Source organism: Argiope bruennichi, chromosome 4 (genome assembly GCF_947563725.1).
Source record: "Argiope bruennichi chromosome 4, qqArgBrue1.1, whole genome shotgun sequence".
Classification (NCBI taxonomy): domain Eukaryota; kingdom Metazoa; phylum Arthropoda; class Arachnida; order Araneae; family Araneidae; genus Argiope; species Argiope bruennichi.
Window position 1 is genome coordinate 83942242 of NC_079154.1, and position 25080 is coordinate 83967321.

The 25080-nt window shown below is 25.4% G+C and overlaps 1 protein-coding gene across 7 annotated transcripts in view; it reads left to right on the forward strand.

The window, feature by feature from the left end:
* The window catches only part of LOC129966737 (dystrophin-like), a 249446-nt gene that overhangs the window by 91258 nt on the left and 133108 nt on the right, over window positions 1-25080 (forward strand). For 6 of the 7 annotated variants that reach the window (XM_056081284.1, XM_056081279.1, XM_056081286.1 and 3 more), the window contains exons 2-25: window positions 2136-2197; window positions 2307-2399; window positions 3060-3137; window positions 3235-3327; window positions 3416-3507; window positions 3657-3737; window positions 3841-3956; window positions 4686-4804; window positions 6584-6730; window positions 7481-7662; window positions 9289-9433; window positions 10854-10944; window positions 11071-11309; window positions 11725-11907; window positions 12017-12106; window positions 13680-13877; window positions 15575-15662; window positions 16231-16478; window positions 18454-18607; window positions 18869-19041; window positions 20297-20512; window positions 21837-21950; window positions 22421-22567; window positions 24074-24253. In XM_056081284.1, the coding sequence (XP_055937259.1) occupies window positions 2136-2197; window positions 2307-2399; window positions 3060-3137; window positions 3235-3327; window positions 3416-3507; window positions 3657-3737; window positions 3841-3956; window positions 4686-4804; window positions 6584-6730; window positions 7481-7662; window positions 9289-9433; window positions 10854-10944; window positions 11071-11309; window positions 11725-11907; window positions 12017-12106; window positions 13680-13877; window positions 15575-15662; window positions 16231-16478; window positions 18454-18607; window positions 18869-19041; window positions 20297-20512; window positions 21837-21950; window positions 22421-22567; window positions 24074-24253 (3329 nt within the window). Of the gene's footprint in view, window positions 1-1396; window positions 1506-2135; window positions 2198-2306; window positions 2400-3059; window positions 3138-3234; window positions 3328-3415; window positions 3508-3656; window positions 3738-3840; window positions 3957-4685; window positions 4805-6583; window positions 6731-7480; window positions 7663-9288; window positions 9434-10853; window positions 10945-11070; window positions 11310-11724; window positions 11908-12016; window positions 12107-13679; window positions 13878-15574; window positions 15663-16230; window positions 16479-18453; window positions 18608-18868; window positions 19042-20296; window positions 20513-21836; window positions 21951-22420; window positions 22568-24073; window positions 24254-25080 lie in introns of those variants that run through there. The other variant, XM_056081283.1, reaches the window with a different exon arrangement.

Sequence of the window (25080 nt, forward strand, 5' to 3'; positions counted from 1 at the left end):
TGTTTCAGAATTAAGAAAGCTAAGGATTAAAATGGTTATTTATGATGCATCATAAAACAGTGTTAACAAAGATTGAATATTTCTTTATTAATTTTTTGAAACTTTTCTTTCCTATAACAGCTGTAAAACATTTAAATGAAACTACACATAATCATAGTTTCATTTGCTTTGGAATTACTACGAAAAATGATCACGCAAACGCACCCCTCCCCCTCCTCTTACATATTTAACAACCATAACATGAATGGAATAGAACAGCAATGCCTGCTTGAATATTATATTTTTCCCTCTATGCATAATGCGTTTCCTAACCTTTACATCTATCTTATTCGAAATGTATCATTTTACACTTCTATTTCTTTTATTACATATTGCCTTTCAACAAAAAAAAAAAAAAAAAAAAAAAAAAAAAAAAAAAATCCATTGGTTTTTTTAAAATATAGCAAAATAATTTCAATTTCTGTTTGAATAAAATTCAAATTCTGTTTTCCAGTAATAAAAAGTATCAAATTCACTATTACAAAGAGCATTCAATGTCATCATTTATCTTTATTTATATAATTTGATTTCTTGATAAATGAAACAAAATAAATCCTCTATAAGAAAATTAATTAATAATGCTTCCTTTTTTTCAGAATATCAATTAATCATGTATTTTATTGTTTTAGTGATTTAATTTATAAAGAATACCAGCATAATTATTATGACATTAGCTTAAACTTATTTGAAATAAGAAGAAATATGAATCACGGCTAAATTTCCCAACCGATATGAATGTAACAAATTCACGTTTCGAAAAGTAAAAAAAAAAAAAAAGTATTATGAAAAATAATGTAATAATTAATTACCATCTTGTATAATTTCCGAAGTTTACTTCTTTTTTTATAAAAAAAATCTTAGTTTTTTTAAGAATGTTTTTAATATAAAATTTTTATATATGATTTATTTTTATATATGATTTTTCCTCTGAATGATTATTTTTATTTCCAACCAAACATTTACATAGTTATTTCGCAAATTTTAAAACTTTAAATTTTTTTTGTATGCATTGTTCCTTTTTTTTAAAATTTTAGCTGTTCAAAATTTTTTTATTTAGCCAGCAGCTATATAAAAGAATTTTTTTTGTGTATAATTTTACTCCTTTGTAGTCACCTAGATAAAATATGCTTTTATTTTTTACCGCATCAAATAAAACAACCCAATCCAAAGAGTACTTTACCTCAAAAAAGCCCAAACCTCAAGCTATTTTAGTTCAACCGATTGTGAAAGTTTTTCTTGATTAGCCTAATGAAGGAGAATGTTCGAAGTTTCCGGCCTGTCGGTTTTGGAATAGAAGCCAAAGATAATTCATCAATTCTGGTAACCCTGTTACACCGGGATCGTTGTGTTAGACAATCCGCGATCGCGACAAGCGCATGTCATACTGTGCACATGGTGCACCAACTTATTATTTTCATCATTAGTGGTTGTAAAAACCACATGCACAATGGATATTAAATATATTGGTAAGTTGAAATATTGACCATTATCGGCGCCATACACAGAAATTTTGAAACGAAACCACTTTTCCGTACTCTTATTTCCTGCATGCATAGTGGCTATCCCACACCCTTTCGAACTGTTAAATGTTATCATTGTACATTTAATAACCTTCCAATCGTTTCTGATTAGATTTTATAAACATTTCTACGTCACAATTGAAGTACTAACATCATTTGAAGTCGTGTCGCCGTCTTTGAAAACTTTAATGTCGCATGTGTTTTATCGGAACTTCGCATGTATGCTCTTGATGCTCAGATGACCTATCCGATGGATTTGTTTACATTTTTTTTTGTTTACGGTTCCCAAACCTGCGTGAGTCACCGAAGTTGACATTGGTTAGATCGAATAATTCAATCTTTGGTTCATTGAGGCATATATTTAATTGCGAAAACAGCCCGTTTCATTTATTAATTATTTAAAATAAAACCTTGTATAATATATTTGCGAATTATTATAAGAAATTTGAATATTTATGTGCATTTCATGGATAGTCAGTATAATTTTATAAAAATGTGGTATCATTTACATGAATTTTTAAATATTTATGCTTTATGATCATTTTATGTTGCATTATGATTTATTTTGTTTTATAGATGAACGTGAGGATGTACAGAAAAAGACTTTCACTAAGTGGATTAATTCACAGCTTGGAAAAGTGAGTAAAAATTTCTTTTCATTAGTTATTTATTATTTTTATTTATTGTTTATTATATTTATTACTTCGATGCTAACTACATATATATATATATATATATATTCTTTAGGGAAATCATCCATTAGTGAAAGATTTATTTTTTGATTTGCGAGATGGAACACGACTTCTGGGTCTTTTGGAAGTTCTTTGTGGAAAAGAATTAGTGAGTCTTCATTTAATATGTATTTTTCATGTAATTATGTATGAGATAAATATAGTAATCTCTAAAAGCGATGAAATTTTTAAGTGTTTTTCCCCCAAAGATCTAAAAATATGTATTTAGAATTTTCTTGTGATTTGTTCTTCAAAATCGCATATTTTGTTTCTGGTTCTTGTGAAATGTATGGCATCTGCTGCTGTAATTAAACATTTGAGAACAGGAAAATAATATAATTGATTTTAAAATCTTTAATTAGTTTTAAAAGAGTGCTATGAAATATTTAACTCTAAAAATGAATTTTTGTGTTAATTTTATTGATAAATGATTTCTTTATTTTCCTAAATTCATGAAATTTCCTAATATCAATTCTAAATTCATTTCCTAAAATCAATATTTGGTTATTTTTCATTTTAAAATGAATAGTTAGAATATATTCTAGGGCTTATTATTTTATTTGTTAAACATAATGTTGGAATAAGAATTGGAATTGTTGGAATGATTGTTTTAAGTAACAAAAGTAAAAGTAAAGATATACTAGATATGAATATCGTTAGAATTAGATTCATTTTACTAAAAATAGAAATGTGAATCTAATAAAATTGTGTCATTTTTTTTTATTGCTGTATATTGTGGATGATACATTTTATGTGACTAATATTGCAGCCAAGAGAAAGAGGAAAGCTGAGAGTTCACCACCTTAATAATGTTGGACGTGCCTTAAAAGTTTTACAAGACAACAATGTAAGAATATATGATACAAATTTTTTTAGTCTTTAAATAATAAATTATTATTTTATATTTAATATTTTTAAAAAAATTTGTTGACTTTTATTATTAGATTAAGTTGGTCAACATTAGCACCAATGATATAGTCGATGGTAACCAGAAACTAACATTGGGCTTGGTATGGAGCATAATTTTACATTGGCAGGTAATGTGTTTTTGTTAATAAATAGTTTTATTTAAATATGTTTTGTTAATTAAAGACATGCAGTAATCATTTTTCTTATTTTTAAAAGGTTCATGGTGTCCTCACAAAGGCTTCAGATGAACTTCCTCAGACACATTTAGAAAAAACTTTATTAGCATGGTGTCGTGATGCTACTTCAGGGTAAATATTAAATTTCATTCATTTTTATGAGTTTTTCTGCTCATATTAAAAATGAATGTTATCATATTTTATAGTCACTTTATGTAAGGATAAATGAAAACTAAAAATTGTTTATTAATGTTTAAATAATATAAATGTATTATTTTTAGGTATTCTGGGGTTAACATTCGTAATTTTACTACAAGTTGGAGCGATGGATTGGCTTTTAATGCTCTTATTCATCGATTCAGGTATCTTGTTTGATGTCAGTCATTATAAACACCTTCAACTTAAATTGATTTGTAATACTCTTTTTTTATGCACTAATTATTTATTTTTATGGTTTACCTGCAGGCCAAATTTATTTGACTATGATGCCTTAACAAAGAAAGATGAGAATTCTCGTCTTGAGCATGCTTTTCAGATAGCTTATAAATACCTTGGGATCGATAAACTTCTTGATCCTGAAGGTAACCCTTTTATTTATTGATTGTACTAAGTAAATGCGAATTATAAGCACTATTTTTTATGCTATAAGTATGAAATTTCTGCAATGAAAATGCAACTAAAAATTATATTCTAATTGATTAATATGTAATTTATATTCAGAAGTATGGATAATTTATTACAAAATTTTATATTCTAAACTAGCTGTATTTTTCTAAATTGTATGTTGGCAATTACAACACTTGTACTTACTTAAATTTTTGTGGTTCCCTCAAGAAAATGCTTTTTAAACTTCAAATTGTAGTAGTCATTTACACTGCATTATTTTAATAATCTTGCACCTATTCGATTATTGTGTATATGAGTATCCCTAATGGAGTCTAGTCACTTGATGCAACTAGCTGTGTTATCTAAAATCTAATTGCAAATTTTCAGTGTCAACTGAAATATCTTATTACTAATATAAAATACATGTTTGATTTAAACTTTAAAATGCAATATTTTAAATACATGTTAGATATTTAAAACATACAATTACATTAAATACATACATTAAATTTTGCTGACAATATTATTTTGTCTTCAAATTTTCCTGACACAAGGAAAAAGAAAAAAATTTGTTATCTGCATTTGAATCTTATTAGAATTAATAATAACAAAGTTATTAGAATAAGTATTGATGTTATTTTTAAAATGTATTAATGTTAAAAGTATGCTTAAAACATATTTTTATTTTTTATTTATTTCCTTAGATGTAAATACTAGTCTACCTGACAAAAAATCTGTGATGATGTATGTAATGTGTTTCTTCCAATCTTTGCATAATCAATCAATTCCTCTTAGAAGGCACAATTCTTCAGATTCCTCAGAAGTAAGTTTTTTTTATCTTAATTAATTATATGTTTATGATTTTGTCATTGTAGCTTATTGTTTATGTTTTTATAAATTGTTAATGAAAAAATTGAATATTCATATATGTTATTGAAATACTTTATATTTCTCATAATATTAGATGTATGAACAAAATTTTTGAATAGTCTAATGAATTTTTCATTCCAGATTTCTGTAGTTCTGTGTATATAATAATTTTGTAAAAAAAAAAAAAATTATTTTTGAATTTAATTATGTCAGTTGTTTTCTTTAACTTGCCAAAGGCAGTCAAAAATATTAATATGTATATATTTATTTTTCCCAGCATAAAGATTTCAGTTGCTTTTATATATAAATTATAAATAGTTTATAAAGGCAGGGATTGTGTATATTCTGCCGGGTGTGAATGTTTGATTTTTATTATACTTAATTAGAGAATGCTATGTTAGTATATTGATTATAACATTTAATAATCATCCAAAATTACTACTATAATCCTATCTTTCCACAGTTACTGTTATAACTTTCTCTGCAAAGTGTTTGTGTAGTGTCCTCTATGTTTTCCTTTTCCTTTTATTTTTAATTTCTGACCATTTTAATTTTTGTAAGATGGCAACATTGGTTTCCCAGCAACAATGAAGATAATTGTTTTGATAAGAAATAAATCAGTTGTGTTCTTTTTTCTTAAGTTATCATGTTATTTAATTTTGTTCATTTAAAGAGTTGATATTTTACCCATAATAAACTTTTAACATAAAATATCCAATTTAAAGAATGCTAAATCTGAATTTAATGTTATTGTCTAATGCCTATGTTTTAATTTTTCTAAAATAAACACTATAATGTTAAGTGATATATGTGCTCCAAGTAGTGTTGAAAGTTACAAGACAATACTGAATTTTCATTTATTATTTAAATTCTTTTTTCTTTCTTTATTTAGATCTTTCTTGCCTTAAGAAAATGTTAATCTTATAGATTATTTTAGATTTTCATGCAGTAATATACATTTTATAATTTTATTTATTTAAAATGTGATTAATATTTTAATTTTTATGATGTTTTAATTATAGCAAAATAAATCTGTTCAATACAGTATAAATTAATTTTTTTAAAATAATTTTGTATGTTATTTATTTATATGTTAATAATCTGAACTGGTAGCAAGCAAGTAATTTGTTAGTGCATTTTGTCAAATATTAGTATTTCTAATAATATTCATAGTAACAGCTCATTTTTAAAATTTTTAAGAAGGGGTGAGTAATTCTAAACTGTAAAATGTTTAAAGATATCCTGAACATATTAACATACACAAATCCTTCTTGTATTATTTCCATGTCTTCTATGGATTGGATTCTTATCTTTTTTATTAAATGTACTGTTAAAATTGATTTTCAGAAATTTTCTGTCTTAAATATACAGCAATTAAATCTTATTTTCAAACTTAAATCCCAGTCCATTTATATATTAAATTATAAGAACTGTTATTTATTAATTAAAAATTGTTTAATCATTCTCAATGTATTTTTCTACCATGTGAGAATTTTATTGATTTATTTGCTAGCATGGTAATATGGTATTTATATAATGCAAATTTGATAGTTATACTTACATATCACTTATTCATATATTACATATCACTTATTCAGATATATGGATGCTTATCTTGTTTATTTAACTGAGCTTTCTTATCCTATTTAGTTGTTAGATATCACAGATGTGTACTCTGATTGAATTATATATATATTTCAAGAATCTGATTCCTATATTTTGGATTATGCAGGAAAGTGCAGAGGCAAGTGATATTACTTCATATCAAACGTCATTAGAAGATGTATTAACATGGCTTCTTGAGGATGAAGAAAAGTTAAAAGAACAATCAATTGCTGATAATTTAGATGACATTAAAGAACAGTTTCATGACCATGAGGTATGGTAAATTAAAAAACAAAAACAAGTATATTTTATTGTGATTGTGACTTATCTTTATCTATCAGTATCTTAGATATTTAAAAACTAATCACAGTGAAATATTTGCTTCTGTAGAGTTTCATTTTCAAAATGCATTGAGTCAATCTTTTTTTGTAGCAAAATGAGTATAATATTTATTACATTTACGTAACTGTTTGATGAAAAGAAAATACTATTTCAGATTTTGTTCTTTAAGCAGAAGAAACAATTATAAGACTTATTTCATTTTCTGCTATTACAATTTGAATCCTATCACTTCTTTTCTATAGAAACCCAAAATTGGTGATGTTTCACAGTGTTTTATATATTTTTTTGTTTTGTTCATGAAAAAATGTTTGATCCCCTGTTAAATTTTATATTTCAGATGTTTTTGAAAAATGTTTCTGTTGTGTACAATAGATAATATAATACTAATTTGTTTTTCTGAATTTGTTATGCAATGCATCCATTTATTAATATTGTCTGTTTATGTTGTTGATTGATAGATTGTTTTTGATTCATCTACCTTCATTTCTTATATTGTTATCCATTTTTCTGTATTAATTTTGATGATTTTCATATTTTAAAATGTTTTTAAATTTTTAATATCTTTTAGATTTTTTTAGATTTAATAATTTTTATAAATAATAAATGTGAAAGTTTTATAATTTCAGTTTGCTTTATGAATAAAATAAATTACCCTTCTTCTGATTATATTATTTAATTACAGGCATTTATGTTAGAGCTTACAAAGCACCAACAGGCTGTTGAAAAGGTTTTGTGCAGTGGTCATCTACTTTTAAAGCAAGGAAAGATTACACCTGCTGAACATGAAGAAATAGTTGTACAGATGCAGTTACTAAATGAGAGATGGCATGACATAAGATCAAAAGCTATTGAACGTCAAAATGAGTAATATATATTTCAACATTCCAATGTTATTTGCATTTTTATATGAACATTGTTGTCATTTGATACTTCTGCATTAACAAGTAATCATAAAATGCTAATGTTATGCTATGTTTGAAATGCTGAATTTTTATCCATGTTATTGATTAAAAATGAAAATGACCTAAACTTATTGGAAATAAAGATTGGCATATCGAAATTGGCTGTAAGAGAACAGGATTAATCATTAACAATAATAAATTTTAAATTTGCTATTCTGTAATATTAACCACTATTTACTTTAATTATAAAGAATAATCTAACATTTTTTTTTAGTCATGAAAGATTAAAATATTTTATTCTTTTATTTTAAATACTTCATTTAGGTGCATTGATTTTTAATTAGAAGATGTTTTTATGATAGTATTTACATTTTGAAATCTTATTTGTGTAGTAACAATTTTTAAGAAATTGCAAATTTCTATGTTATAGCAGGGTTGAGCAGGTATAAGTGAATGGAACAAAAACAGCCTTTTTTTGTCTTTAAAATTATGCCTTATTACACCATTTTATTTATGATTGTTGCAATAATGTCCCATCTATGTTTTATTACACCATTATATTCATGATTGTTGCAATAATGTCCCATTTACAACCCATTTTTTTGTCCTATTATTTTATGTGCTAGGATGTTTTGTAATAAACAAAGAACTTTCTTTACAATTTTACTTTGAATTATGATAAATTTAGAAGGTCCTTTTCTGATAACGTATTCATATGATCATATAAAGCTATGAAGAATGTGATACATATTATGATTATATTGTATCAGAGTTAATTTTTCAGTAGTAATTGAAAACAAGATAATTTTTTATAAGGTTTATTCAAATTTAACTTCTCATTGGACCTGCATATAATACTGTGAAATTGATGCAGACAATGATGACATTGACTACATCAATAAAAACAGACAATAAATACATTGCTGCAGTAGTGATGGGGATAATATTATAAAAACATACCTTTCAGATTTTTTCAAGCTGCTAATCATATAATTATGACAATGACCATGTATATGATTATTTAGATTTGTTAATAACACTCACTGCTTCCGTAAGTTGAGATTTTATTTAGTGCTATTCACTTGATCTTTGAAGAGTCATGAACAAAGTTTCATTTATAGATAACAAGTTCTCTTTGATAGATATTAATGCCATTTCAGTATTTATATTTGCGGTTTGGCTCCTATGCTTATTACATTTTACATTTCTTTACATTAAAATTACATTAAATTTGATTTTATTAAGATATTTTTTATTTCTCTTAATTTCTGATAGTGTAATTTATTTTAAAAGCTTTTTAATTATTAATAAAACTTTTTAATACATCGATATTTTGTCTATATATTGAGATTATTGAACAAACTATAACTGCTTTTAATATGTTTTCCAGACATTTTCTTTATAATGGTAATTTAAACAGTTTGATAAATTGGAACTTTTTGTTTATTACTTATACAATTTACTTTGAAGTCATTTAGGCCTACATTATTTAATTAAATAAATCCAGTAAAGTAAACAAAAATAGTTTAAAGATTTATTCAGCTTATTTTCTAACATTACTTTTTTCCTTCTTTTTTACTTTTCTTAGATTACAAGAAAAAGTTATGAGTTTACAAAAAATTCAACTTGATAACATATCAAAATGGTTAAGTGAAATGGACAATAAACTAGAACACCTGCCTTCTCTTGGACCAAATTTAGATGCACTTAAGAAACAAGCTGAAATGCACAAGGTAAATAGATTTTGTACATAATGTGCATAGACTACATTTTTGCATATGGTTTTATAAGTATATTGTAATGAATATATGTGACATGTTTGTAATGAATAATGTGTGACATGTTTTTCTAATGCTAAATTTAATGACTTACAGATAGGATATAAAACAATATGGAAACCTGCGAAATTAAGGAAATTTTTTTATTAAAGAAATTTATTGATAGTATTGCAATGTAACTTGGGGTGGATTTATAGAAATTATGGACTACACTTACAAAAATTTGAAACCAGAGAAGTATTTCTAGCTCTGAATGTGTGCCTGAAAAAAAATTCAAATAAGAATTTTGAAATCTCATCTTCACAATAACATTCACCAATTGATTAAAGGGTTCAGTAGAATTACTTTATTTGTTTCATGTTTTAATAGAGAGTTGTAATATACCAAAATCAGTTTCTCTCTCTCTCTCTCTCTCTCTCTATATATATATATATATATATATATATATATATATATATATATATATATATATATATAAATGTTTAAATAAAAAAGTTCATGTTATCATCCCCTAAAATATTTATTTTGTGACTTAACTTTGATATTCCCCTGTACTATAAGAAGCAGACTGAAACTGAATCAAGATATCTTAGACCAACAAAGAATCACCATCATATTTCACAGTTAGTCAAGAATAAATATTTCCCTGCCATATTTTCCAGATTTCCTTTCCAAATGCATGGTATGGTTAGAAATAAGATGTGTACTTATTCATTAAAACTGCTACAATTGTGAGATCAAAGCTTAGTGTGTTGACAGTACTAGTCAGTTTATTACAATATATCTATTAGGAGATATCACAAATGATTTAGATTATATCACAAATTAAGATACAAATGCATAGAAGGTATCACAAATGAAAATATCATACTTTTCAGAGTTTTAATTGAAATGGTGCTAAAAATGACTTTTCATTTCAGTTACTATCTGGGGTACTGATCGATTGTTATTTTGGAACTATAATTGTTCACATCCATGCATCTTTATTGCCATCTTTAAATTTACTTCTTCCATTGTTCTTCAAAAATTTTGAGCCTGTATTCTTAATTCTTTAAAAATAACTCTTTATTGCCATATGTCTGTACTATGAAAATATCTAATTTCCTTTCTGCATTTTTCGAAAAAATTTACTGTTTTCCATCACTGAGATTGTATGCCTTCCATCAATTGTTATTGTAATTCGTCAGTGAGTATGGAAGCTTATCATGTGCACTTAATTATAATTTTGTAACAGTGGTGTAATAAAATGTTTTGTGCTTTATTTATTATCGTAATTCATTCCAGTTTGATAAAAAATTTCCTCCATGTTTTAAATTTGTTTGTGCCACCTTTTCTTCAGATATATTTTAAAAATTGGTTAAAATTTTTTTCCCAGCATCTTATGGAAGAAGTTGAAAGAAAACGAGATGCAGTGAATGGTATCACAAAAATAATGATTGTAATGGACGATGATAGCAGCCAAAATGGTAAATCAAGTTGCATGTTCTTTAATTGAAAATTTGTTTTATATATATATTGAAATAATTTAAATCATTTTTGAATAAGTAGGATTCATAAATAGGAATAAAATTTTTATGTATTTTTATTTTAAGCATATGCTTCATTAAGCAAACAGCTAGATCAGATTATTCAACAATGGTCTAAAATTTGTCAAGCTGTCAGTGAACGTAATGCGATTTTTGAGTCACTAATTCCTCAGTGGCAGCAGCTAGAAGATGAAGAGCTTTGTTTTAGTCAGTGGTTGCAGAGGAAAGATCAACAACTTTCTACAATCACCTTGAAGCCGCCTGCTGATAGCCGGGTGTTGCTTGAGCAAGTGAAACTGTTACAGGTGCTAATTTTAGATATTTCTTAGTTTTATTTTGTTTTATTAAAATTTTTTTTCAAGGTTTAGCATTTTTGGATTATGACAGAATATTTTGGATATGCAATTACAAAATACCAGATTTTGTTTTTCATATTTTTGACTAGATTACACAATTTTTTTAATGCTATTTTTATATCTTAATTTAGATGCAATAAAAACTTATACAACTCAAATGCAATATAAAAAACTGTCAAATTGTTTATTGAGATTTTGCGGTTTATTACTTTTGAATTTAGGTTAAAATAAACTTAAAAAAAACCTATGATGCTTGTAAATTTTTGGGTAATAATTAGAAATAATTATTTCCTCATTAAAAAAATATTTAAAATTTCTGTTTTGTTTTTATAAATTAATTTATTGTTTTTATTCTATTTTGCAGTCAGTAGAACAAGATTTAGACATTCATCACCGTTTATTTAATCAATTAACAGAAAGAGCTCAAAAAATTAAAGAACAATTAGAAGTTGGGTCGCTGGGTATGATTGAAATAACTGACAAAATTGAAAAACTTACTCAGAGGTGGGATGCTCTTGTACTTTTAATGGAAGACTTGAGTAAAAAGGTATTTATTGTATTTTTGATTAATTTGTATGTTTAGCTAATATTTGGAATTGGAATTGTTGCTAATGGTTTTTAATTGTATAATTTATTTGTTTTATTTTTGTTTTCAGCTTACTAAGTTAGAAGAAGAAAAAGCTGCTTCAACAAATAGAAAACAGAATGAGCTTGTACATTCTCCTCCATCTGATTCTAATCAACTGGTGAGAGAAATTATTCCATTAAGTTAAATTAAAAAAAAAGAAAAAGAAAGAAAATTTGTGGTTATCTTAGAAATTAGTTTCCATTATGAGGCATTAAATCCTGTAGCCCTAGAAGTTAAAAAGGTTCTTGTGATTGAATTATTCAATTCTGTATTGTTATTTCTTTATATATATAAAACAATATATAATATATATAAATTTAAAATTTTTTTCCAATCTTGATTCAATTTATCACATGTGCTATTCAAAGTGAAAGAAAGATCACTGTCAATTTTTCAAAATTCAAAAGTTTATTAAAAAATTCTGTAAGTAAAAATTAATCAAGTTTTTGCACTAAATGTTTCAAAAATATCCCCAAAAAATAATTTGTATGTTTCTTAAAAATTAAAAAAAAAAAAAGCTTTTAATTGTTGCATATTTTTCTTTATTTTAACAAATATTTAAAATAAAAATATTTTTTAATAATTTATAGCAAAATTTTAGTTATTATAAAAAATCAAACTAATTTCATTGTTTCATAAAATATTTTAATCTCATTATCTTTTTGTATTATTAAAGTTATGATTGACAAGGTTTACTTTTTTTGTTATAATAGATACATTGGTTCCAAAGTAAATTTTCACTTTTCAGTAGTCCCATTTTATCAGATATGTTTATCAATTTGAGAACATTAAATAAAATGCTCTGAAGCTCAAATATTGTGAAAACAATAAATTTCAATTTCTTTTAAATTCATATTTTTTACTATTATCTATCAAAGGGGAAATTTAAAATGTTTTATATTCATAAATTATTGTTCAAATAAAATGAAACAATTTTTTTTAATGTCTGTCAATCAATATTTGGTTTAAATAACATTCAATTTCAAGGAGCAACTTATGATAATTTTTCCAATTGGATAACATAGAAGTGTACTCTCTTCCCTACCAATATGTTTTTTTTAACTGTGTAATGGCTATGTTCTAAGTATTAAGCAATTGTTTTCTTAGAAATATGCATTGTTTTACTTGAAAAATATAATTTATTATATTATTATAGTAAAATTTTTAAGTTACAAATATATTTTAAGATAATTTAAGAGCTAAATAAAGTATTAAACAAATTTATTTTAAAAATACATGACTTTAATTTTAACACAGTCAAAAATTCCTATATCTTGTATTTTTTATTTTCAAAATTTTTCACTATCTTATTAATTTGAAAGTTTTGCAAAAGGCTCCTTTCAGTCATGTTGCTAAGCCAACTAGTTCCTACTAGATCATGGTAGATTAGAGGGTAGTTTTAGTTTAGAAAAATTTCCTTTACCAACATCAACAGTTATTGGTTGAGTCTGAAAATACCTGAGCTTCACTAAAAGATTTGGAAATTTTTGTGCAAAAATGGAAGAATAAGTTATTTTATTTGCTGTTTTCACACAGCTCTCATATATATTAAACCTTTTACTTATTTATTTATTTTTGCTTTCACACACCTGCTTTGGTTCTATAGGTAGTCGTTTTTACTATCTTGGGTGCTCCCGTCAATATCTTTATTAAATAAAAAGAATTTTATTTTTATGTATTTATATTTTAAGGAAAATGAACAAGGTGGAGCAAAGAAAAGGCGTTTGGACAGTTGGCGCATGCACGAATGGTATGAAAACTATGAAGAAGTGAATTTATGGCTAGATCGTGCAGAATCAACAATGGGTATTGCAGCCTATGAAACTTCAGGAAATGATATTTCACCTTGGGATACACTGAGTTTAGATGATCAGCAAGTACTCTTAGAGGTATTAGCATTTATTAAATATTATTGCTATAATTTTTTTTTTCAGTTTCTGACATATTCAGATTTTTTTTATGATGTTGTTATTTGCATATTATATGTTTTCTCTTTAAATTTTTCTGTTAGCATTCATTTCTAACATCTTTTAATAAGTTAATTTCAAAAAATAACTTTCAAAGAATAATTTTTTGTTGCAAAATTGAAATAAATTCTGGAAATAATACTTAAGTATTGTATTTATTCCATATTCTGTATTTTTACTGCATATTCCCGTTTTTGAATTGGTTCAGATATTTTTATCACACTTCTCATTATCTTTATTATAGAATAATATTTTTTGGGAAAGGTTAAGATATAAAAAAAATTTAAATATTGAAATAACTGCATGAAATTAAAGGCTTTTTTTTTTTTTTTTTAACTCTGACTCTTTCTAAACCACTTTCTAAAAATTATTTCTAAATGCACTGTGGTTTCTGAAAATGAGACAAAAGGCTCTAAAATAATATTCTAACTTTAATAATTGCCTGTTGATGTCAACACACAAGTTAATATCCTTCTTACATACAAAAAAAAAAAAAAAAAAATGCATCATTTTCAATGCTTTTTCTCAATATTTTCAATTTAATTTTTTTTTCATTAAGTAAAAAATAAACAAACTCAAAATGCATTCATAATTTTGTTGTACGAAAGTTGTCTACAACATACATATTTTTTAAAATATCAAATCTCAAAAGAAAAGATCTTTATACTTGACATCTTTTTAGTTGGTTTCAGAGACATAACACCGCACACCTACGGTGTGAGATTCTCTACTACTTAGTTAGCAAAATAGATCTGTTTTCCTTCCTGTGACTCCCTTAGTCAAGTAGTTGATAATTTTTGGGGTTTTTTCCATGTGTTTTGTGAGTGAGGAATTTATTTACATTTGAGTAAGGTTTATACGAATAGGATTTTTGAAATTTTCACTTTTCAGTTGCACCCTTCTTGTATTAGCAAGCAACCATATTATGGGGATGTTAAATATATTTTGTAATATAGTATAATTTTCTTAATTTTTAAATGGTTAAATTTTATGTTTCTTCATAACTTGAATATAGTATTGATTGTATTTAAAGTCTAAATGCCATATAAAGAACTTGTCATTGTTAGCTTTAATTGAGGATTACTTGTTATTAAAATTGTTTATTTTTCTTTTATAATTTTTTTTCATGTTGTAAAATTGTATACATAGTTTTCTTTGATAATATTGTATGTTTTAGTATTTCCATAAATAAATAAGGAATAATTGTGTTACAAAATGAATTAAAAAGTATTAATTATTCATAAGAAGAATATGTCGTAGATGTGTGGTGGTACTCCAGTGGACCCCCCCCCCTCAACCTCGTGATGCAGTCCTCTATAAATTTTTTAAAAAATATTTTTACTTCCCTTAGACCCTAAGCATGTAAATTAATTACACAATTTTAAAAAAGTCAGAAAATTTATGTTTGTGCACTTCAAAGGGTTTATGAAATGCACTGTCTTATTTTTTTAAATTAAAACAATCATTTAATTTTGTAAAACATCTTTCTGTTAAAAGGTGTTTGCAATTAATTCTATTTAGTTTGGAATATCGTAATAGATGAATAAACTTTTTTTTGAAAATTACTTATATTTACTTATTGCAATCCATAGTACCTATTTGTTTTTGTTTATACATAGGACACAGAAGCAGATTTCAGGGCTCAGAAAAGTAAAGTTGAACAGCTTTTAAGCCAAGGAGCTCAGATTATAAAAGATTTAGAATCAGGTAAACTTGTTGATATATAATGTTTTACATAATATATTGATACATTTATCTTGTTTTGAATCTAACAATAACAATTTGTATTACAAAATTTGATATATATATTCTTAACTTTTTAAATGGCCTTTTTCCATTCTTTCTATTCATGTTAAAAGAAGATTATTCCTGTTTATTATTTTTATTTTTCAAAAAAAATCTCCAGTTAAAGGATTTTTTGATTACAATAATTTAATTCTAAATAAAAAAATATTTTTTACTTTTAAAATCTCTCTCACCTTTTTTTTACTGAAACATATACCAAAATAATTAGCAGTTTGGAGAAAAAAAAATATTTGCAAATGACAAATTTCATTTTTTTTAAATTGCATCTATTGATAATATGCTCAATCAAAATTTATCATACAGATTTCTAAATTAAAATGTTAGCAAATTAAAAGGCATATTACTTATTAAGTGTGAATAAATTTGAAAAATATTTTATTGTTTTTCTTGCATTAAAAATTTTAAAATTAATTTTAAATATGGATTATTATAAATTATGTTACCTACTGTATGATGCTATTTTTTGCAGTCGGTGAAAATCCAATAAAAATTCAAAAAATAATGCGTGATGTTGAATGTCGATGGAAAGCACTTGTTACTGCTGTTGAAAATCAGAAGAATGATGTTCAGTTGCAATTAGATGCAGATCGCTTGAGATGTGAAAAAGATGCATTAGAACTTATCCTCAATTTTCAAGTCCGTTGGTTTGAAACAGCTCAAAGGACAATGCTTGATAAAAAGCCTGAAGAATGTCGAAGAATGGCTGAAGAGTGTAAAGTAAGGGTTTTTTTTTTTGGTTATATTGTAATTTTTCTATTGCAGACTGAATTAAAAAGGATGCCATGATTAATTAATATTTGCTTGATAATAACTATTCTTTAATTTCATTTTTGCAAGAATTTATGAATTTAATTGATAATGAATGCAATCTAATCTTAGTTCTTAACCTATGTTGATGTAGAAAGTATGAATTGTAAGTGAATTGATCTCTTTTTGTTTCTAAGTTGTAAAGCTCATTTCCAAAATATTGGAGGAATTACTTCTAATAGTGTAAAAATTAAATCATTTTTGAAGAGCAACAACTTTCTCTAAATGAGGAAAAGTTTCTTTTATTTATTATCTTTTTTAAATATACATTTGTAAAATGGTACATAATACATACTTACATCTTCATGATTAGAAATCAAGGAATAATGTATAAAGAAATTCAGACTCATCCAACTCTTTTTTTTATGTTCTCATGACTACATAATATACTTTGTATTCTCATGACTACTTTGATGTGAAATTTTAAGCTTTCTCACAAAACTTGACAATTATCTATAAAAGACTTGACATTAATCTCAAATATAAAAAAATACTTTCCCTGGATTAAAATACCAACTTTGATTTCCCTGATTTTATTATAATTTAAATGAGTATCTGAGGAACACATCCTTGGTATGACTTCTTTAAAGTGCATCTCTTAAAATCTGTGAAATTTTGAAACAAAAATTGGGATTTTCTTGGTATTGGGTACTGTATCCTAAAAAAATTCATGAAATATTGTTTTTTTTATTAAAGAAAACGATGGGATATTACTATTTAATTTAATAGTAATCCTTTTCAGTTAAATTTTAATTTAAAATCTTTTGGATTATTTTCTTTATAATTGCAACAGTTATCTACTTCATATTTTAAAAATATTTTTGATAAGATTGTTGAAATATGGAATAGAAATTACAATCAATTACCAATTAAAAGGAAATTTTTCATCACCATATCAATAATATATATATAAAAAAAAGGAAATGAGATTTTTTTTTGTATATTATTATTTTTTGCATACTCTTGGATTTTACTTACTTTATAGTTGCTTATTCTTCATATTCATGTACAAACCTTGTCAGTAACTGTACTATAGACGATGAATCACAAAAAATATAATAAAAAATAAAATTAGAATATCAAGGAAAGTTGGTGGTTCAAGAAAAGTAAAATAACAGGATGGGGAAAATGTATTTATAATTTGAAATAATTGAGAAGATGCTAGTTATTCTTTAATTTGTTGCTGTTGGCGATAAGCGAGGATCGAACTCGCAACCTTTGGGTTCGTAGCCAAGTAACAAGACCACTAGACAAAAGAAATTTCTCATGTCTCGTAGCTGTTATCTGACTTATAAAGTGTCACCACATTACTCTCCCTTCAGTGCGTCGGAGGTGAGACGAACGATTTTTTGTCCTGTTTTTGCTGTTATTAGTGGTGATATATTGGCTGTAGCGTCTCATCCATTTTTTTTTGGCTGATTATTTATCAGCTGCATTTTTTTTTCTCTCTTATTGGCCGATTATTTATCAGCTTCATTTTTTTTTTGTTGGCTGATTATTTATCAGCTTCTTTTTTTTTATTTATTGGCTGATTATTTATCAGCTTCTTCTTTTTTTTAATTTATTGGTTGATTTTTTATCAGCTTTTTTCCCCACTTATTTATTTTTGGTAGAGGGCGCCACAACAGTTGTATGAAGGTTGTGTATTTTCGTCATCGGGTCACCAATGTAGATATTGGCAATAGGCGAGGATCGAACTCGCAACCTTTGGGTTCGTAGCCGAGTAACAAGACCACTAGACAAAAGAAATTTCTCATGTCTCGTAGCTGTTATCTGACTTATAAAGCGTCACCACAAATTTCTTATATTTAATATATTTCTTTTTTAATTCTGTTTTACTTTCATATGCATTCATTTAAGTACTTTTTTTTTTTTTTTTTTGAAGCTATGTCTGTCTTCTTTGCAAGGCCATGAAGAAAAAGTGGAAAAACTGAAAAAGGAGACAAATGAACTCAAGAAGAAATCTCCTTCACTTATGTCCTTTGCAGTTGAAGTTGATCAATTTTGCAAAGAATGGAATATAATGTCCAGGAAGCTTGGTAATCATTATAGTTGATGCATAAACATTATAAGAATGTTATTTTGTATTATATTAGACCTGTATATCAATTTCTTACCATTTTTTAAATTATGTTATATGTAGAACTTTTTCTTGCTTTTTTGTTACTTAAATTAAATAGTACACATAAATCTATTTTTTTTAAAAAAATTCTGAATATTTGAGTTCTTAACATTTTTATAATATTGAGAAAAAAAAAAAAAAAAAAGGGACAAAAACTATATATATTTTTTTTTCACAGCTGAAATGGAAAGAAGTTTAAATCATGCAATGCTGCAAGCTCCACCAGTTGCATTTATGGAAGCTGCTCAATCCTTGGACACTTGGCTGGTAAATGTTCATCAGGCTTTGATCTCGGAACAAATATCTGTAGCAGAATTGGATCAGATGGAAGAGCAGCTTACAAAGTTAAAGGTAAATTTTAAGAATTCACCTAAAACTTTACTAAAAAGTTTCTTTTTGCAATTTATGTGTTGTTTTGTTTCTTTGCACATGTATGATCTTTTCTTTCACTTGTTTCTTTTTGCCATTTTTAATGGCTGTATTTTATGCAGTGATCTGGTTTTAATTCTTCTGTTTAGATTGAAATTGTTTCTTTAAAAAAATACTTTATTAAAAAAAAACTATATATATTCATTGTGAATTGTATTCCATTATATTGTTTTCATTGAGGATTGATGTCTGCAGAAGTGGCTGAGCAGCAAATGAAAGAATATATCTTTTAGCTAGTACCTATTAAAATAATACTTTGGAAAATAAAGAGGTTTGTTCTCATTTCTAATTGATTTAATTTATTGCCTTTATTTTTATTAACAGTGTTCTAAACCAAAAAAAGGAAATTTCTTTTCAAAATCTTGCTGCTATTTTGCCTAAATTTATTCTCATTGCTTTCGAACAAATCAAATTTTATGGAAATTCATTGTGATAAATTATTGGAAAAATAAATATGAGATAAAAAGCTTTTGAATTTTCTTGCATCAGATGAATGTGCACACATTATGTTCAGATATATTTCTCACCTTGGAATTAAAAAGAAATTGTGCAAAAGGATATCCATCAGATACTTGCTAAAAGATAATTATTATAAGAATTGTTCTCATTTGATGGTTTTGAAGATGAATGAAGATGATGGTTTTTAAATGAACTATAAATCATACTCAAAACGTTTAACAATTTTGTAATGAAAATATATAGAATTCATGTTGACAAGGATAAACTGAATTTTTCTCAAGCTAGCATTGATTTTATTGTTCTTATTGCAGGATATCTTGAGGAATGATCAATTCTTAATACATTAGTTGTGAAGGTGTTAATTTCAATAATCTAGAGGACATTTTATTGTAATTAAATACCATGTAGTCTTACTCGTGTTATGTTTTTAAAAATATATATGCTTATTTTTAAAAAATATATATGCTTATATATGCTTATTTTTAAAAAATATATATGCTTATATATGCTTATTTTTAAAAAATATATATGCTTATATATGCTTATTTTTAAAAAATATATATGCTTATTTTTAAAAAATATATATGCTTATTTAAAAAAAGATTTCATTATTGAATTAAAATGTACTTTTTAAATATAAATTGAATCAGATAGATATTTAGTAAAAGCAAAAATTAAATTAATTAAATTTTTTGATGTGCCTTGTTAATTTTTTCAGGAATTACAAAGTACAATAGAAGATGAACAATCCAACTTGGATTATGTTAAAAAAACTAGAAATCAACTCTTAAAATCTGATTCAGATGCTCCATGGGTTGGAGAGCTGAACCATCAGGTACAGCATTTGGAAAGCACATGGTCAGAAGTCTGCAAACTTATTCGAGTGATGATGGAAGGACTAGAAAAATACATTGCTAAACTCCAGCAGTTTCAGGTATTTTTTCAAAATTCAATTCAATAGTTTCTAAAATTTTTTAAAAAGTATATTAGCTTTATATAGCCCAAGAAATTTTCAGCACTTGATTGCAAGTTAATTTTTGCTTTTAATTTTATTCAAAATTGTCACATTCTATAGATATGGCATTTTATCTATATAAATTTCATTACTCTGCTTGTAAATTTTTATGACTTTCTAATTATTAAGAAAAGTATGCAAATTCAGGTAAGGGGATGATGGTATATATTGCATCAGAACTTTCAGAAATGAAAGAGACTTTGTTGTGTCATAGGCAAATGATTTGTATATTTAAAATAATAAGGAAAGCAATCTACCTGCCTCACAATCTCAACCACAGGTGCGATTTTGCCAGTTTTTGTTTCATATGAAAGATTAATTAAAAAATATGCCATTCCACTTTAAATCTCCATTTTTGAGAAAAACAAACAAACAAACAAAAAAAACAACATAAATTTATTATGCATTCATTTGCGATTGAGTTTTATATTGATAAGGTGTAGTTCATTGAGATGTAGTTTTTGGTATACTTATTACTTGCCAATGTTGGCACCCATATTAATAATATTAATATAGTCATGTTGATAAATTTTGATGAAATACATCTTATTAAATTAAAAGAATATTTAAAATTATGCTATTATAAATTATGACTGTATGATAACGATAGAGCTATGCTTACAAAATGGTGAAATAAACAAGGGGAAAAATTGGCAATTGTTGAGGATGGGGATTCTCTTTTAAATTAGAATTTGCAATATTAATATTCTGTAATATTTTATATAATTCTAATTTATGATATCATATATGTTATATTTTATAGTATTTCTATTCTTTAATAGCATGTGCAATTTGAAAGACAGAGGGCAGATGTCCTTCATGACATATTGAAGAATCATTAACTTTCATACAATATAAAAATTGGTAAAGTCAATATATTAGAAATTTTATTTAATGGTTTTGATAAACAAACTATATTAATGTTTTCCCCACAGAGAATGTTAAGTGAAGTAATGCTTTTGAAATATCTTTTGGAAGTGGATGGTGTTTAAATATGAACACTAGTGATTTGATGAGAAATTCATTTGATCTTTTTATAAGCATTGTTGGTATTAATAGCATAAGAAATGAAATTGGCAAAATCAGTACTGTGCTTGTGATTGAGAGAATGGTTCTTTGTTTCATTGGTTATAAACAAAAAATTGAGGCAAGGTAATATTTAAAATAGTCTTAAGCATTTTGCAGGCATTTATGAATGGCTTTGCTTGTTGCTTTATTATTTATTATTATTTTTCAACATTAGAGTGAAGCTGCAGGCCTCATGAATTGGATGCAAGATGTTGATCAGTTTCTAGCTGCTGAAGATCCTGCTGTAGGTGATATAAGTACTTTAGAAGCACAACTTGAGCAGAGTAATGTAAGTTGGATCAAGAATTTTTTTTTTTTTTTTTTTTTTTTGTATTTTAACATTATATGGAATTTAATTTAATTATTAAGTGCATTTTGCTTAAGTACAGAAAAAGTGTGGAATTAATTACTCCATTTAAAATATAGAATTTGTTAATTATCATAATTCATTTAAATAAGCAATGAAAAAAGAAAATTCCTTAGTAACTTAGAAGTAATAATAAATCTGGAGCTTGATATATGTTGTGCAAAAACCTATATTTTATATTATTTCAGTGATAAAAAAATAATTTTTGATTTTATGCGATTTAATAATTTTACACTTGTAGTTTTTGCACTTTTGTTAAATGAGGTTTAAAAAAAATGAAATGATCTCATTTGTTGGCATTGCAAGAGATTAATTTTAAAATTCATAGAAAAATTGATTTTAAGGTATTTTGTTGTTTTGCAAAATATGTTTTGATTATTGCCAATTTTCAGGCTCTTCAAGAAGATATCAAAACTTTAGGACCTAATGTGCTTCGAATAGAAAGCACTGGTAAAGAATTAATAGAGAATGCCGGTGAAACTCCATTTGCTGCTGAGTTAAGGAACCAGATTTCTACTTTGAAGGAAAATTGGGAAAGAGTGAGTTTTAATTTGTCTTTTAATAATACAAAATATTGGTAATTGCTTTTTAATGGTGTATTTCTAAATAAATCAATGGGGAAATTAGTACATTTAAGAATTATATTAAATATTGTTTTATTTATTCTGCACTGCCTGCATGTGGCATCCGTTTGGTTTGCCATTGATATTGGCTGGATTTAATTGCAATTAAATCTTATATTCAGAACTTGATGGTCATGGTTTTTTCAACAAAATGTGATATACTAATTTTCAGTTATATCTTTAAATCAACTTTACATCTGCAATGTTTATTGTATACATGAACTTCTCTAATTAAATGATCTACTAATCCTAATTACATGAAAAATGCAAGTGTTTATGCCATCTCACAAGCAATTTCACATTTCTTTTGTGGTGTTATAACTTTACTTACGAAATATGCAACATTGTCCAATTTTAAAATGATATGCATTTTATTTATAATATATGAGGAAGCCCAGTAGTATATTATAGTAGTTAATTGATCTGATAATTAACTGAAAAATATATTAAAGAATTTCAAATATAATTATTCAATATACTAGGTATATTATTTAATATTTTAGAGGGTCTTTATTTATAAATATTACTTACTTATACACATACGCATGCACGCACACGCACAATATGAGGAACTAAATTAAAACTTCATTATGACTTTATCGATTAATGTGAAGGATATAAGTAGAATCTTCCTTAATTTTCAAGAAAAGGGGAACAACTCACAATTAAACCTTTGTTAAAACAATAAAAATAATTTCATTTTCATTATAATAGTAGGAAGTATTGTTGTAAATATTTAATAGAAATTGTTAAAAAAAATAATTAAAATTCAGTATAAAAGTGTACAATAATTAAATTAGTATCATTAAAATGGCAGATTTGAATTTTAAAGTAATTTGGAAACCACTTTTACGCAATAACATGTTGGGATCTTGGGAAAATTTCAAAAATTACTTTATTTTAATTAATTAAATTTCTTATTAAAAATATAAAAACATTGTTTCCAGGTACACATTTTCACCTTCCTAATTTGAAAGCTTTAGGTTGAATTGTTTGCTTAACTAATCCTACAATCTTATACATAGTATTCTTTATTATTAATAAAGATTAATTTTGTAGTAACAATTATATAATATCATAAATCAACAAATGAACAAATATATTATGTTGTTCCTACGAGTTTTGATAGATTTTCAGCTAATATTAATAATATTTTGAACTTATAATTAAATTTTATTATGTGGAATAAATTGTTTTTAGTAAAAATTTCTATTTTATAATGTAGTAATAAAAATTCAAAAATGAATAATATTCTCCAGAAAGTCAATATAAAAGTGCAGGGAATTAATTATTATAATTTGATTTATGCCAAAATTTATAATTACTATTTAATAAGCAGTGGATGTAACATTTTTCAAATGTTTATTACAAAATGTGAATTTATGCATCCTAAATTAAATACTCTTTGTTTGTTTTTTGTAGGTAGTTGAACAGACAAATATCAAAAATATGAAACTAAAAGAAGCTCTAAATGGAAGCAATGAATTAACTGAAATAATGGCAGATTTATCTGATTGGTTGCAGAAATTAGAAACTGAGATTCCAGAAGATGGTCCTGTATCTAATTCATCTGATTTGATGTCAAAAAATAAAAAATTACAGGTATTTGGAGTTAATTTTATTTTGCTTTTACATCTTATATATTCTCAGAATTCATAATTTTTTCTCTCATTCATTTAATGCCTGTAAATATTAAATGATTTGCAACTTTTGACTGTTTTCTACTATTATTATTTTATTATTATTATATTCTTGACTTTCCTTTCAATAAGTAGTGAAATTTAAAAAAAAGAATTTTTATATCTGTGTAGATGGAGCAACAGAATGGATTTATATCTCCAATTAAAACACTTAATGCTAATTTCTAAATGAAAAATTCGAGATTAAATAGACATAGTAGATGGAAAAATTTGGATTATAAAAATAAGAGTAAAACTCTTAGAAAAAATTTAAGTTTTAGTTGAATTCGACATGATTTTTATGTAATCTTGATACGTTGATTCTTTGTTTACAGTCCCATGTATTTTTTTAAATTGTGAATTATTTGTAATCCAGGATCTCTCTTGTTGGGAATTAGAGAGGACAGCATATCAAAGACTGATAAACATTTCTAGGGAATTTTTTGTGACACATTCTGAAGTGAAGTATGTTATACATAAGATGTCATGTGCCATCCAGGAGAATGGTCATCATATTGAAAGAAATTAATTAAAAACGTTTGAGTATTAGTTTAAATTTTTACCAAAAAAGAAATAAAAAAGAAAAGACTGGGAAAAAAGCGAAGATGCTACGGTAATGTACTAAGCTGAATTATTCAAATAATCTTTCATATGGATTAAGAAAATTGCATTTGCTTGCTGTTTAGAGTAGTATTTTAATGATGCTCTTGTAAATTAATTTCATCATTTCAATAACAACTTGAAAAAAGA